General features: G+C 56.1%; 1 protein-coding gene across 1 annotated transcript in view; it reads left to right on the top strand.

The window, feature by feature from the left end:
- Positions 1–16,128, top strand: part of CFAP74 (cilia and flagella associated protein 74) — a 64,808-nt gene that overhangs the window by 41,083 nt on the left and 7,597 nt on the right. Inside the window, 9 exon segments of the mRNA XM_032863178.1 lie at positions 350–514; positions 1,657–1,819; positions 8,507–8,583; positions 9,093–9,215; positions 10,425–10,546; positions 11,996–12,124; positions 12,209–12,296; positions 12,737–12,910; positions 13,617–13,750. Of these exon segments, the coding sequence (XP_032719069.1) occupies positions 350–514; positions 1,657–1,819; positions 8,507–8,583; positions 9,093–9,215; positions 10,425–10,546; positions 11,996–12,124; positions 12,209–12,296; positions 12,737–12,910; positions 13,617–13,750 (1,175 nt within the window).

Genomic DNA, 16,128 nt, shown 5'->3' with positions numbered 1-16,128 from the left:
GAATCACCGTATGTACCCTTTCCAGGTTCTGTCCCTTAGTAATGTGCACTTGAGGTTTCTCATCTTTCCATGGCTTGATCGCTCATTTCTTTTTAGCTAACTTGACCTGTTAGGTTGGAGCTCAGGAGCTCCTAAATCCTCATGATCAGTCCACAAACCAACAATTTCTAGGATGTGGACATTGCCCCTGGGGTGTGCAAAGGTCCCCCTGGAACCAGATCCAGGACTTGGCCTCACGTAGGAAGAAGGGGCCAGAGCCCTGGGGTCCCCTCGGGGCTGCAGGGCAGCAGGTGGGAGAGGAGAGTTTGTCGGGCATGGTCCCCCTGGTCATCCCTGGGTCTTTCGGCAGCTAACCCTGGACAAGGAGCTCATCGACTTTGGCAGCTATGTGGTGGGGGAGACCACATCCCGGACTATCACGCTGACCAACACCGGGGGCTTGGGCACCACGTTCAAGTTTCTTCGGATATCAGAGTCCTGTGAAATGGGCATCGCCCTGTCAGCCATGAAAATGGTGAGTGTGTTGCCTGCAGTTAGCTGTGGCTCCTCAGGCAGGGGCGGGGTATGATGCCTCCCCCCACCCAAGACAGTCCTGTGAGTATGAAACAGTGGTGGTGAGAAGGAGCCTGTCAACACAGGGCTGGGTGTTATTGTCTAGCAAAGTGGGAAAAATTGGCTCCATAAGGGGCCACCAGGGGCTACCTGTCAGGTCCAGTGGCACCTGGACCCTGACCCCTCTCGAGCGTGTGGTGACTGATGGGGCAATGGCCAAGAGCTCCAAGCTTGAGAGCCACAGGGGACCCACCTCTCTCCCGATGTACCTGTAAAGTCCCTGCTTGGGACAGGCCAGCCAAGAGGACATGGCCTGAAAGCCACAGGCAAACCCTGCCCACTCCTGTACATTTTCCAAAGGCATGAGGTGAGCCATGGTCTTCCCATGAGAAGGCCGTGCAGACGTGCTGCTGAGAGAGTGGACACAACCCCAGAGCAACACAGGTGGGACCCCATCTGTGGAAACACTTCCGTCATACCCATGGGCACTGGGAGGTCTTTCGGGGATGAGGATGGGTGAGAGAGACTTCCTACGAGAAGCACTGAAGCTACCTTACACTTTTGGTCCAGTAGCGCAGGGGTCTCAGCAGAGGCCCTGGACGTGTCTTCCGCAGGGAGGGACGGGACCAGTGGGGTAGGGGCAGAGGTGGGGAGGGCTGGGGTGTGAACCCGGAGCAGAGCCAGGAGAATGGTGGGTGAGGAGGTGGGCACAAGCTGGGTCAGCTTTCAGACCTGCAGGTCTCTGAGCCAAGAGTATGGAGCTGGGGCCTGGGGCACCGACCCCACATGGGGAGACAAACCACGTGTCCCAGGAAAGGAGGGCAGAGTGTCAGCATGGAGAGAGACTGAGGAATGGGCTGCATGTTGGGGGACCCAAGACCCGGCATCAGTGCCTGTGGAGGAGCAAGGAGCAAGCCTGGACAGAGATGGGTGGTCGGGCCCTGCGCCCCTGGGCTGCGGTGGTCTGCACGCCTGGCTCAGAAGAGAGGGAGGAGGATCATGGCCGGGCTCCCCACGTGGCCCTGCTGGCAACAGGGGTCTGGGCAGTAGAGTGGGAAAAGCAAATGGGAAACTGCCAGTAAGAGTGTCATGTTCCCTTTTTAGAGCAGTGTGTTCACCGATGAAGATAAAAGTTTTTACGATAAAATCATCGCCAGCGTTTCTGAGCAACAGATCAAGGGCAACGAGTCCTCTCCCACAGACATGCGAAGCCAGAAAGAGTCTGGGAAGCTGGACAGCAAGGAACAGGAAGAGGGGCGCCCCACTGGTGAGCTGGGCACTGGGGGGGACAGGCACCTGCTGCCTCCTAGGGACTCTGACATGAGCCCCTGTGGTGCCAGAGGGCTGGACTGTGCAGTGTTTTTCTAGGACTTGGTTGTTAAGTGATCGTAAATAAGGAAATATATACATTCGGATAAATACGGGCTGTGGAGGGAAGTGAAATTTGCAGTCACAGGTACACTGGATGAATATTTAAAGGAACTCCCAGCATTGGATGTCCAGGCTGGCCACAGGAGGCTCGGGGTCCTTGTTGGGACAGTTGAGGAGCCCGCCCCAGGGGTGCAGCCACTGGACGGAGCAAAGGGGACGGGGAGGGAGGAAGACTGGGAGGCTCCACTGACAGGATCATGGGACACTGCGCTGTCTAGGACCACCCCCAGCCCTGCCCGTCCAGAACAGTATGACGTGAGGACAGTTTACAGAGGAGTCCCCGCCATTGGCCCCCAGCCCCCGGCAGGAGAAGGAATTCCCTGCAGGCCCAGCCTTGCCCCGACGCCTGGTGGCCATGTTCCCGTCACCTCCCTGCCTCCCTGGACAGGTCCCCTTCCACACACACGCAGGAAGGCGGATTTCTCGTGTCAGCCTCACGGGAACAGAGCCTGGAGGACTCACTCCCGTGGCTCACGCCGCCGCCATGGCAGTGGTTCCTCCCGTCTCCACCACCACGCGGCATCCTCATCCGTAGCCACCTTAGGTCACAGACCTGCGGCCCCCAGGCACGGGTGGGGCTTCGGGGCGTGTGCCACTGTGCCGCCGCCGCCACAACGTCCCTGTGAGTGCGTGCGGGCCCGCTGCGTTCCCGCGGCCTCTCTCTTGTTCGCGCACGGCGAGGTCTTTTCCAACACGTTGGCGTCCATTCAGGTTCCCACCGGCCGCGTGTGGGACCAAGCTGCCCAGCAGAGCCGCACCAGCCACATCAGTGGGAATCGACGGCCGATTCGAAAATTCCTGTGGGTACCCAGAGCGCCTAGAGCACCCAAAAGCGTTGCAATAAAGACTGGAAGACTTGGAAAGCTCAGACTACCTGATTCCAGCACTTTCTCTAAAGCTACAGGGACAGGACCATGTGCTCGGTGGCTGCAAAGAGAGCGGCACAGAGACTTATAGGGACAGAACAGAGTCCAAAAGTAGGCCTGCACACATACGGCCAGTCCAGCTTCACTAGAGATGCAAAGGTCACTCCTTGGAGAAAGAAAAACTGTCTTTTCCACAAATGAACATTAATTAGGTAAACATACGCCCCCAAATGAACCTCCACCCGTTCCTCACGCTGTAAACAGAAGCTACTCAAATCATTAACCTCCCCGTAAATGTGAAACTTCTGAACACGACACATGAGAAAACCTGTGTAATGGCACGTTGGGCAAAGATTTCTTAGATATGACCTCAAAAGTGTGATCTATTTTTTAAGAAATCACCACCTACTGTGGGAGGCAGCAGAAGCAGTTCTAAGAAGGGAGTGTGGAGCCCCCAAGGCCTCCCGAAGCATCTCAAGCAGCCGGAAGTTACACCTAACGGAGCCAGGAAAAGGAAAGCAGAGCCCAAACCCAGCAAAAGGAAAAAATAATAAAGATTAGAACAGAAGTAGATGAAACTAAAGCACAAAAACAAAAAAGCAAACAGTAGAATGAGTCAATGAAGCCAGGAGTTGGTTCTTTCAAAAGATCAACAAAACTGAGAAACCTCCAGCCAGATGAGACAGAGAGAGAGAGAATGAGAGAGAGAGAGAGGGACGACCTAAATGAATGAAACCCCAGTGAAGGAGGAGAGATAACACCCACTGCCACAGAAGCTCAAGCAGCCCCTACAGACGGCACGAACCCCTGTGCGCCACGGTGCCGGGGCTCAGTGGGTGCCTCTTCTGCCTTCGGCTCAGGTCACGACCCCAGGGTCCTGGGATCAAGCCCCGCATCAGGCGCTCTGCTTGGCGGGGAGCCTGCTTCCCCCTCCCTCTCTGCCTGCCTCTCTACCTACTTGTGATCTCTGTCAAATAAATAAATAAAATCTTTAAAAAAAAAAAAAAGAAAAGAAAAGAAAAAGGAAACCTATATGCCAACAAATTGGACAACCTGGGGGAATGGGCAAGTTCCTAGAAACATACACCTTCCAGAAGTAAAGCAGGAAAAAACAGAAAGTCTAAATAGACAAATCGAATGAAATGGAATCAGTGATCAAAATCTCCCAACAAGCAAAAGGCCAGGACCAAACGGCTTCGCGGGCGATTTCTTTTTTTTTTTTTTTTAAGTTTTTTATTTATTTCAGAGCGAGAGAGAGAGCACAAGCAGGAAGGGAGGAGCAGAGGGAGAGGGAGAAGCGGGCTCCCTGGGGCTTGATCTCTGGGCCCCAGGATCATGACCTGAGCTGAAGGCAGACGCTTCCCCATCTGAGCCCCCCAGGCGTCCTGCAGTCCACAGGTCTAATGTAATCCCTATCAAAATGCCAGCAGCATTTTTCTCAGAGCTGGAACAAGGAACAAATAATCCTAAAATTTGTGTGGAACCACAGAAGACCGTGACTAGCCAAAGCAATCTTGAAAAAGGGAAAAACAAAACTGGAGGTATCATAATTCCAGACTTCAAGTTATATTACAAAGCGGTAGCAATTAAAACAGTGTGATATTGGCACAAAAGTAGACACATAAGTCAATAGAACAGGATAGAAAATCCAAATACGAACCCACAATTATACGGTCAATTAATCTTCAACAAAAGAGGAAAGAATATTCAATGGGGAAAACAGTCTCTTCAACAGACGGTGCTGGGAAAACTGGGCAGCCACCGGCAGCAGCATGAACCCGGACCACTTCCTTACAGCATAAAAATAAACTCAAAATGTTTTTAAAAAACCTAAATATGAGAACCATCAAAATCCTAGAAGACAGCACAGGCAATAACCTCTTTGACACTGACCATAGCAATATTTTTCTAGACACATCTCCTAAGGCAAGGGAAACAAAAGCAAAAACAAACTTTTGGGCCTGCACAGAAATAAGTTTCTGCACAGCGAAAGAAACAGCCATAAAACTGAAAGTCAACCTACCGAGCAGGAGAAGATATTTGCAAATGACACATGCGATATAGGGTTAGTATCTAAAATCTGAGATACATGCAACTCAATGCCCCAAAGGGCAACAACGCAATTTCAAAAATGGGCGGAAGATCTCCAAGCGGCCGACAGGCCTGAGAAGACGGTCAGCGCGACTCGGCACCGGGGACACACGGATCAAAGCCACAGCGAGCTGTCACCTCCTGCCTGTCGGAAGGGCTGAATGAACAACATGACAAACAACGGGCGTTGGCGAGGACGTGGGCGAAGGGGAGCCTCGTGCGCTGCTGGGGGGACACGGGCTCGCGCGGCCACCCTGGCAAACCCTGCGGAGGGTCCTCAGAAAGTCAAAATAAGAAAAGTAGGGGGAAAAAGTCAAAAATAGAGCTACCCTATGAGCCAGCAATGTCAGTACTAGGCACTTACCAAAGAATACAAAGATACCACCTCACGTGGCCCTGTGTAGACATTATCTCCAAGAGCCAAACTGTGGAACTCGCCAAAGCAGCATGAGTAGACAGACGAGGACGTGGAGCAGAGAACGGACTCGAACCGCAGCGGCGTCTCGCCCCTCGCAAGGACACGGTTGGAGCTAGAGAGTATTGTGCTGAGCAAAATAAGTCAGAGACAGACCCCGTGTCACCTCACACAGGTGAGATTTAAGGGGAAAATGAGCCAAGGGGAAAAAGAGAGAGAGGCAAACCAAGAAACAGACTCGACTACAGAGAACACACGGACGGTCACCGGAGAGGAGGAGGAGCCGGGGGACGGGGGAACGAGGGGGCGGGGCTGAGGGAGTCCACGTCTCATGATGAAAAAACTGAAATAAATAATAGAATAAATTGAAAGTTACAACCCGGACTTCATTAAAACTGAAAACACCAGCCCTTGTGAAGATAGTGCTGAGAGAATGCAGAGGCGAGACTTTCCACCAGAAATATCAGCGAATGACGCGTCTGCTGAAGACCACGCCCGGCATACGCAAAGAATTTCCAAAATTCAATGAGAAAGCAAATGACCCAGTTTAAAAATGGGCAGGAAGGGCACCTGGGTGGCTCAGCCAGTTAAGCGTCCTCTTGGTTTCGGCTCCGGTCATGATCTCAGGTCACAGGATCGAGCCCCACGTTGGGCTCTGGGCTCTGCAGGGAGTCTCCTTGGGATTCTCTCTTTCTCTCTCAAATAAATAAATAAAAATAAAAGCTTTTCTTAAAAATGAGCAGAACCTTAGACATTTCACCGAAGAAGGTTTGTCGCCAGTGTTTCTGCATGTGAGAAGGTGGTCGGCACCCTTAAAACCACGATGGATTGCACTGCTCATGTATTAGGACGGCTGGATCCGAGCCAGAAACAAGGCGAAAAGCTGGCCCAGCAGGGGCTGGTGGGGAGCCGCAGGGGCTGGTGGGGAGCCGCGGCGACCCCGTCTGCTGCTGGGTGTGTGGCCACGCGGGAGAGCTTAGCCCTTTCTTACCAAGGTACGCAAGCATCGCACAACCCTGACACCCCACTCCTGGGTATTTACCAAGAGAAATGGAAACCTATAGTGGAAGGGAAGATTGTACGCGAACATCTCCAGAGGGTTTGTTTGTAACCGCCACAAACCAGCGTCCTGCGCCAGGGGACCAAGTTGGTGACGCGGCAGCGGCGCAAATCCCAGAGGGGGCCACAGTCAGGAAAGGTCGGGCTCCCAGGCGGCGGACGGTGACTCCGTTTGCGTGGCGTCCTGGGAGGGCGAAACCGTACAGATGAGTGGCTCCGGGTCGGGGCAGGCCGGCTACAAAGGGGCGCACGGGCTTTGTGGGGAGGGAGTCATTCCGTGTCTCCACGGCGGTGCCGGCTGCACTGTCAGCTTTTGTCAACACTTGCAGGTTACACTGAAATGGGTGGATTTTCCTGCGGGTGAACGATTCCTTCATAAAAAGGGGTGGAAAGGAAGTCATTCAGCGCCCAGAACAGCAGCGCGGCCATGGGGCGGGTCAGACGCGGAGCAAGAGAGAAGCGCTCACACCCACACGCAAAACCCTCACGGAGAAGGACGTGAGGCTGGCTGGAAAACGACCCAATAAAGCTTGTAGAAGTAAGAACGTGATCGTCAAAACAGGAACCCCAATCACAGGATAAACCGCAGAGAGACATTGCTGAGGAGGGACCCAGGGAAGCTTCTCACTCCAGACAGACAGACAGACACGTGAACGCCTGGTACAAGCCACGGAGGACAGAGGGAGGAGGTCTCAGCTGTCTCCTCGAGTCAGGAAATGGTCGTATCTAGTGACAGACTTGTGAGAACTTTCTAAAATGTTGAAACACATCTAAACTCGTATCTGTACCCCGAAAGTGGGTAAATACCCACTCCTCTGACGGAGAGCAGAGAACCGGACACATGACGAAAGGAAGTTCTCGCGACTGTTACTGAGCCCGACTCCAGACCTGATGAAAATTTGCGCGTTCTTAGCAAACGGATCAGCACAGTTCCACATTGGGACACCAAGGGATCCCAACCACCATCTACGCAGAATGAAACAGTGACCACAAGGTCTACCCTGGCCTCAGGCTGTCCTAGTTCTTACCCCTGAAACAGACAAGGACATTAACATCAAGATGGGGACAGCCGACAGCCCCTCCCCCACCCAGGTGACAGCTGTGACTACTGAGTGGGGTGACAGGTCTGCTAAGTTGGGGGCGCCCAGACCAACCCCAGACCCCAGAAACGGTGCGCACTACCCTGCAGGTGAATCGTCCTGCCACACCGGGCACACATGTGTCAGGGGCAGGCCTGGGGCAGGCCGTCAGAGGGCACCCGGGATCTCCATGGTGGCCAGCCAGGCAGCCCAGGCATGGGACTCGCCCAGGCTGACCTTCACCTCTCCTGTCAAATTGTGTGACAAGAAAAATCCACAGAAAGACCTTCTCAGACAAGAGGAATCAGCATCTGCTTTCAGGGGCCCTTCCTGACAAATAGCCACGGGGCAGGTCAGCACGCACAGGCCACCAGCGGGGGACATGCCAGCGGCACATGCACGGGCCACCAGTAGGGGACATGCCAGCAGCACACACATGGGCCATGCTAAGTAGCGGGGACTCGGCTGGGACACTTGGAAGGCAGCATCATTGTAAACTCTCAGGCCTTGGTGCCTCTGCTCCACGGGCCACCAGAAGCGTCCCCATCCCCAGGCCGTACTCCAGCACGTCCTCCCTCCCTCGGCCCCAGCGCTCCTCTCTGCTGGGCCTTCTAGTTTCCTCCTCTGACCAGACAACCTTCAGAGCCCACTCTCTAGTCCCCCGTCCCTGAAAGGGCTGGCTCGTTCCAGCTCCTCTGGCTCCGGCCCTCCGACCACTGCACCCCACCAGCCACACACAGCCAGCTCCTCACTAACCTCTCCTCCCACAGCCTCGGCAACCCCCCTCCCGCCCCCAGTCTCCAGCTCCCGAGGCCATGGTGCCCTGTCCTTGTCCGCCTGAGAAGTCCCTCCCCGCTCTGCCCCTCCTATGCCACTGAGTCATTCTTTGCAGAGCGGGGCTTGAGGGAGGGAGCTGGCTGGGAGCTGTTGCACCCGGAGGAGGAGGGGCCAGATCCCCTGAGCCCCATGGGCTGCCCGGCCAGCCCTCTCATCCGGACCTCCTCCTCTTCCAGAATCCGACGGAGTGACCGTGAACACTGTCGTGACCATACCCCACAACGAGGAGCCGACAGAGATCTCGCTAGGAGAGGTCAGCAAGGCCCGCTGCCCCACAGGCCGCCTTCCTCCAGGCGTGCCCTCCTGACCGGCTGCCCCCTTCCCCGGGCAGACTCTTCCACTTGACCAGGGCCCGATGAGGCTTGTCTGGCCTCTCAGTCTCTGGGCAGCTGGCACAGCCAGCCAGCCTGCGGCCACCCCTGTCCTAAGAGGGGACCGGGCAGGACTGGAGCAGCAGAGGGACCGGCAGCAGAGTGTCCACTGCGAGAAGACACGGCGGGCCTGGAGCATGGAGTGTGTGTGTGTGTGTGTGTGTGCGTGTGCACGCGTGCGTGTGTGCGTGTGCGCACAGGGCCCAGGTCATGGAGAGGACAAGTACACACATGTGGGGTTCTGCTGTGATGCTGGGCAGTAAGTCCTTGAAGGGCAGGCCCAGTCCACCCAAGCACACTCACTGTTGTGGTGGTGACGCGACCCAGGGTGAGGACGGGGGAAGCGCCTTGACGGAAACGTGAAGGCCGACTGGCCTCTCTTCCCACGCAGAACACAGAGGGTGAGATCGGCCCCTTCAGCTCCGTCAAAGTGCCGGTCACCTTCACGCCGGTCATCCCAGGAGAGGTCCAGACCAAGTTCAAGGTTGTGTTCAAGAATCAGCAGTGCCCGACCGTGAGTACCCCACCACGGCACGGCCCGGCCCGGGGTCCCTGCCCCTCTGCGCTCCCCACACCGCAACCATGTGAGGACACTGAGCGCGCTGCCCATGCCTGGACAGCCAGTCGGTGGCCCGGATGGTAGGCTCCACAGCTGAGACACACGCACACGCACGTGCACGCGCACACGCCTGTGCACACACATCCATGCGCACACGTACGGAGCCCCTGCCCTCAGTCACTAGAAATGCCTCTTCTCGCTCCAAGTAGTTACTGTCTTGACTTGTCGATCTAGTCGCTTATCGAAGGTTTGTTAGGTCTTGCTCAGAGACCGTGATCTGCAGACTCTGTCGTCGTTTAATTTGTTGCTACGTTTGTTGTGACCAAAGGCACAACTGAGTTTATCGACATGACGTGTGCACCTGTGTGTCAGAGCTGTAAGCAAATTCCTGACCTGGGGGATCACACCGCTCACGCCCTCCATGCTTTCCCGGCCCTGAGACCACAGATGCGTTCTATCTTTAACCCACGATCTTCTTATCTGTGCCCCAGGGACCCTGTGGCCTAGGGTCTGCCAGCTGGGGTGTTCGAACTCTCACGAGGCCCATCCTGTGGGCCGGCGGCCCCCTCCCTGGGCCAGGGATCCTGGAGGAAGGTGTGTGGAGGCCTCGGCTCGCCACCATCACCCCAGGATTGTGCCTCCCCTGCTGGGCGTCTGTCCGGCCTGGGAGGGGTTGTTGGGCACAGGCTGTCCCTGCAGGACCCCCACAGACCCCAAACGTCCTGAGACCCAGGACTCGGGGTCTGACTGGGAGGAGCTGGTGGCCACAGACGGGAGAGAAGTACTTCCCTCTGTCCCTGGTCCCTTCGAGACCTCTGAGCCTCCACCTGCATTGGCTGGGAGAGTTGGCAAAGTGTGCGTGTGTCTGGGAGATCATTATTCTGTAATGAAAGGGTTTGTTTAAGCAGCTGAAAGCGGGGACCATCAGGAAGCTATGTGATGGGTGCGTGACAACGCATTATACTAGTCTATCTTATGTTTGAACGTTTTGATAATAAGAAGGATTGTTTAAAGTATATAATGTGAAAACTGCCACAGAACTCCAACACGTGGCTGGTTTAACAAGTAACCTTCCAACACTCATACGTCCTAAAACCCCGCAGCTGGGCGTCACCCACTGGCCAACAGAGGTGTGTGTCACTGACTTCGCACCTTCAAACTCAGTTGTATTTCAGAGTCATGGGCATCGCTATCGACGTGCCGGTCTGGGTGCCGAAGCCCTGTGTGGACCTGAAGATTTGTATGTATGACCGGCTGTACCAGGACTCCGTCCTCGTGCACACTCGGTGAGCGCTGCGGCAGCGGAGCCCCGGCCCACGTGTACCATTCGGCCGGACCTCCCGCCGGGTCGACTCTCATGGTCATCCTGGTGGGAGGCACAGCAGGGCCAGAGTCAGATGTGGAGGGAGTCAGAGGGGAAGACGAGGCCTGGCCATGGCCAGGGAGGCAGTACCTCTAGACCCGGGGAAGGGCCAGAGCCCTAGAAGGAGGCAGCCCTGGCCGCAGGTGGACCTTAGCCAGAGGGACCCATGTCTGGTTCTGACCTCCAGAACTCCAGGAGAATAAGTCTGTGTTGTTCCAAGCCCCTGGGTCTGTTTTGAGCGGCTCCAGCAAGAAAGGGACGCCCCGCCCATCCACGCCATTGTCCTTGGCGCCTCATGGACACATACAGGAAAACCAGGAGCACAGCCATGAGAGGAAAAGCGGACAGAGCCCCAAGGAAAGAAGCAAGTTTCTCTCTAGGGGGTCTTGCAAAGGCGTCCAGACACCGACCAGTCATTTCTAAAAGCTTTTTACTGACACATAGCTTAGACGGAGAAAAGTAGGCAAAGGCCGTGGTTAGCTCTTAGGCGACTGTCATTCCCCAGATAGGCCTGGTGCCGGTACCTGCTGATGCCAGGCCCCCGGGTTTCACGAGCCCTGCCTCCAGCACAGACCCAGCTCGTAGGTGTGGAAGTCCGCAGACTTCCTCCGTGACCCTGCGTCTGTGTGGGGACATGCCTGTCCCCGCGCCAGGACTACAAACATCGGGGACTCGGGAGGGGCCCGTGGACTTGTTTGGGAAACGAGGGTGAGCGGCCTCTGTCGGTTATCTCAGGGCTTGAGGTGCAGCTGCTTTTGGGGGTGGAGGCAGCCGCAGGCCTGTGGGATAAACAAAGATCCCAGCTGCACACCCAGGGCGTGTGTCTGTGACAGAGTCAGCCAGGTCACTTGGTTTGCAGGAGACTCAAAGGCAGGCAGGGGTGTGGGGACACTTCATGGTAGGAAAAGGGAAGGCTCCAGGTGAGACCAGACAGGGCCCAGCGAGCGAGAGGCCCTGACTAGAAGCAGACACCCCATGCACCCGCCGCCTCTGGCTGCTTCAGAGTTGGAGGAGGGGGCAGATCTGGGGAAGCGGCCTCAGGCCCATCCCCAACCTCGGACTGGGCAGGAGTATGGCAGAGCCCCACAGGCCAGGGGTACCCCGCCCCGTTCCCACACCCCTCCAGGTCCTCGCACTGGGTATGCCTGTCCTGCAAAGTTCTTCCCAGAAAACACTCCGGCCTCTGAGAATTGACTGGGGCCGTATTTCCATGGCGGGCTTTCTGTTTGTAGGAACTCCTCCCCAGGAAACCATCCCTTAGCAAGCCGGGCTGCGCACACGCACCCGTGGGCGTCCGGGGTGCGCGAGGGCTATCAGTCCCATGGGTGCAGACACTCAGTGTTGCCGTCTGGTGCCCCCGGGTGGCCCGCAGGTCGAAAGCGGCGCTGCGTCTGAAGTTTGAAGTGTGCAGGGAGCTACGGGAGCACATGGAGCTCCTGCCAGAGACGGGCTACATCCAGGCCCAGTCCTGCTACTCCGTGCAGCTCAAGTTCCTGCCGCGGTGAGTGCCCGGGGAGCCCGCCGTGGGCAGCTCGCAGGTCAGTGGCCCTGTCCTTCTCCAAGCGGAGTGTGTCCTCTCTTCCAGACACTCCCTCCCAGAAGACGCAGGGAAGTATTTTGACAAGGAAAGCAGAGTCCTAGAGGCCCCGATGACAATCCGGGTGGCTGACCAGGTCTGAGTGGGACACTCCCCGGGAATGCTGGGCACTCATGCGGAGGCAGGGCCCTGGCGGGTTCCCGGCCCAGCAGCCCTTACGCGGCGACCGTGAAGGCCGGGTGTCTGTGGCTCAGGAGAGACCCATGAGGGCTGTGAGGGGCCAGCGGGGCGTCCTCCCGTCACCAGAACCCACACGCGCCCACGTGTACACTCACAGGGAGTGCACGTGTGTATATGCACGTGCGCTCGTGCACCCCCCCACCCACGCCCACCCAAGGCTCCTCCCCTCCTCTCTGGCACCTGCTTCCCTGTCCTCCCAAGTCAACTGGGACAGGCAAGTGGCCTTTCCCAAAGCAAGTCTTGTGTCTGGCCCAACGCTTCTGCCTTTCTCATGTGTGGAGTCCTTTGCAGAAACAGACACAAGTAATTGTGGCATCCTCGCCGTGTCCCCTTCAGATCAAGCCGGTGGTGTTTACCGTGCATGCTGTGGTCACCACCTCGGACCTAGAGCTCAGTCCCTCGGCCGTGGACTTCGGCTACTGCACGATCTACGAGGCCATCAGGACACAAATCAGCCTCTACAACCACTCCCTCCTGCCCCAGGGCTTTGGGTTCGTCGGGGTCCCCAAGGTGCCTCTCTCGGTCAGGGAGGGGCATGGGTGCGGGGACAGAGTTGGGAAGCTCTGGGGATGGGCCAGGCCGGTGCTGCCCCCAGGATTCTGATGCCCAGCCCCAGGTGGCCTCACCCCTCCCCAGATTCCATGCCCACCTCCAGGCCCGTCAGCCTGCGTCTCTCCCTGCCTGTCCCCCTCCTCGTCCCCATATCCCCACCTCGCCTTGCTACTCTGTACCAGCCTTTCTCTCCCTCCCTGGCCCATGCCCTGGCGGGACTCCAGACCTCTCCCTCTGCTCCTTCCAGAAGTCTGGCCTGCCTGGGCCCTCAGGGCAGCCAAGATGAGGCTCAGAGCAGGCTGCCCTCAACTCTCTGTGAGCCAGTCTGCCACCAACCCTGCCACCCTCTTACACATATGCCGACACATGTATGAACGCGACAGTGAGCACACGCATCTGCTCACATGCACACACAGACGCGTCGTGACATACAGACACATGGACAACTCGCATGTGCACGTGCGATCACATACACACAGACGTCCTCACAGAGATGCTGACACACGCACAATCACACACATCTGCGTACTCGTACACTCTCACACACATGCCCAGACACTCACACACTCACACGCTCGACCACACGCATGTCCACGCAGCCCCCACGATACGCTCCAGCAGACCCCAGTTTTCACTCTGGGGTCAGTGGTTTGCCGTTTGCCAGTTTGTGGACATCCAGCCCAATGACGGGTTTGGGACAATCCTGCCGCTGGAAATGCTCCAACTTGACCTGATCTTCCAACCCACCAAGGCCAAGGAGTACGACTTTGAGCTCGTTTGCAAGTCCGAGATCAACCGGTAAGCCTGGCAGGCAAGAGGCGTGTGGAGGGCCGGGTGTGGCTGGCTCGGGCGGGGGCGGGGTGGGTGGCAGTCCCGCCCCCAGACTCAAGCACTGGCAGCTGGGTCGGCCGCGGGGCTGGGCTGAGGCACGATGGACCACCAGGACCTCAGACCCAGGTACAGTCTCCCGGGATCCGGGACCTCGCTTGCCAGGCCAGCTCGCCCTGTGCATCCGTGCGCGCGCGTGTGTGTGTGCACATGTGTATGAGAGTACGAGCATGGGAGCAGTACGAGTGTGTGCATGTGTGTGAGCGTGCACCTGTGAGTGTGTGTGCACATGCGCGTGTGAGCGTGAGGGGTGTGCGTGAATTGTGTGAGCGTGCACTACGGACGTGTGTGTGTGTGTGTGAGCATGCACGTGCTGACACGTGTGGTGTGCATGCACGTGCAGAGTGTCCCTCTGCACCCAGGAGGACCTGGGCAGGAGCTCTACTCACTCTAATGCACCATGTGATGGGGACACTCCCTGGACCTCCCTGAGCTTCCCATTTCCACCTTGACAAGTGGGATGGAGGAGGTGGTAGAAAGAGAGAAACCAAACAGGGTGCTGAAGGGGGGGTCTGGGATAAGGGCTGTGTTCTTGTTGCTGACTGAGGTTATCTGTCCCAGTGAGGAATGTTCTAGAGCACCCTGTACAGGTGTCCGGCTGGGCACCAAGCCCCACTGCCCGCCCTCCTGTTTCTCTTTGTCTCTTCTGTTCCCACCTACATTCCAGCCTGAGTTGCCATTCGACCCTGTCTGGGGTCAGAGTGCCCAGGGCCCATGGGTCAAGCCCTCTTCTGGCCGCGGGAGTGTGGCCATGGGCAGGACCACTGGTCGCCTGGGATCTGACAGGCTTGTAGGTGAGCAGGGGTGAGTCCACAGGCTGTAAGAATTTAGAGTGAAGGGCAGAGTTAGAACCCACAAGGAAGGGGCGCCTGGGTGGCTCAGTGGGTTAAAGCCTCTGCCTTCAGCTCAGGTCATGATCCCAGGATCCTGGGATCGAGCCCCGCATCAGTCTTTCTGCTCCACAGGGAGCCTGCTTCCTCCTCTCTCTCTCTCTGCCTCTCTACCTACTCGTGATCTCTGTCTGTCAAATAAATAAATAAAATCTTAAAAAAAAAAAAAAAGAACCCACAAGGAAAATCGATGGCCTGACTACCCACCTGCCACATCCCCCATCAGGGTGTTGGGTAAAACCCGCTGCCTCCCAGTCATAAGAATGGCAGCATCTGGCCTCTCAGTCAAGCCCTGGTGATGCTGCCCCTGACAGGTGGGGGCAGGGGGCGCTTCTGGTTCTTTCTGTGCAAAAAAATGAAGGTGGGCCTAAGTGAGTCGCCAGAGAGGGACTGTTCAAGATAACGTTGCAAGACACGTCCTGTGATGTGGACGCTCAGGGAGAGGTTCATAGGGTTGAGTGATGCTGGGGAGCAAAGCTCCCTCCACGCCCATCCCCAGGGCCCCGCAGGGAAGCCGGGCAGCGCCCCCACCCCCGGCCCCGCCACTCCTGATGCTGGAACCAGCTGGAGAACAGCAGCTCCATCCACCATCCTGAAACACATCCAGTGAACTCTCTCTCTCTGTGTAATGATGATCACGCTTGAAACATTTACCGTTCTTCAATTAACCGCATACTAATAATAACCTCAATGATATTCCCACACAGAAGGATTTTTGTTCCACATTTAGAGCCTGTGGTCACAAGACGTAAAAATACATATTTCAGTACTTCAGTGTGTGTGCAACATCGCCGTCACAGCTGGGTTACGACAGGGCAGTTAACATCAGAGCCTTAAAATGTATGTAATTAGGATGAAATTCAACACAGAGAGGACAGTAGAAATCTGGGTTCGAAGATGTGAACTGGAAATATTCCAGTGGTTAAAATACCAAATATCTGGGTGGGTTTTTGGATACATTATCTTAACTCAAATACCAGGCGGATCACACTCGGTCCAAGAACACTCAAACCGAGGTTAAAGATTAGTCTTCAAACGTCACAGCCCAGGTGCCCGGCCAACAGGTCCATGTTCCAGGAGGGAAAGCCCCCTCCCACATCCCTTCTTTTTCTTTAAAGGATAATGGCGGAAATTAACTCCCTGGGGTGTACAGATTCCTGCACTCGTATTCAAAGACCAATCCATCGGTTTTATTTTTAAATGCCAATGAATATTTAACAAAATAAGCCAGAAATTAACTCCTCTGCAATTTGGGATGAAATTTTTAGCTCTCCACTTTAAATGGGTGCAGGGTATACAGGATCTTCCTTGTTTAAGATTTTATTTATTTTTTTTAAAGCTTTTATTTATTTATTTGACAGAGAGAGATCACAGTAGGCAGAGAGGCAGGCAGAGAGA

Source organism: Lontra canadensis, unplaced genomic scaffold, assembly GCF_010015895.1.
Source record: "Lontra canadensis isolate GAN:19392208 unplaced genomic scaffold, GSC_riverotter_1.0 scaffold25, whole genome shotgun sequence".
Lineage (NCBI taxonomy): Eukaryota > Metazoa > Chordata > Mammalia > Carnivora > Mustelidae > Lontra > Lontra canadensis.
This window is presented reverse-complemented; position numbering and strand designations above follow the sequence as displayed.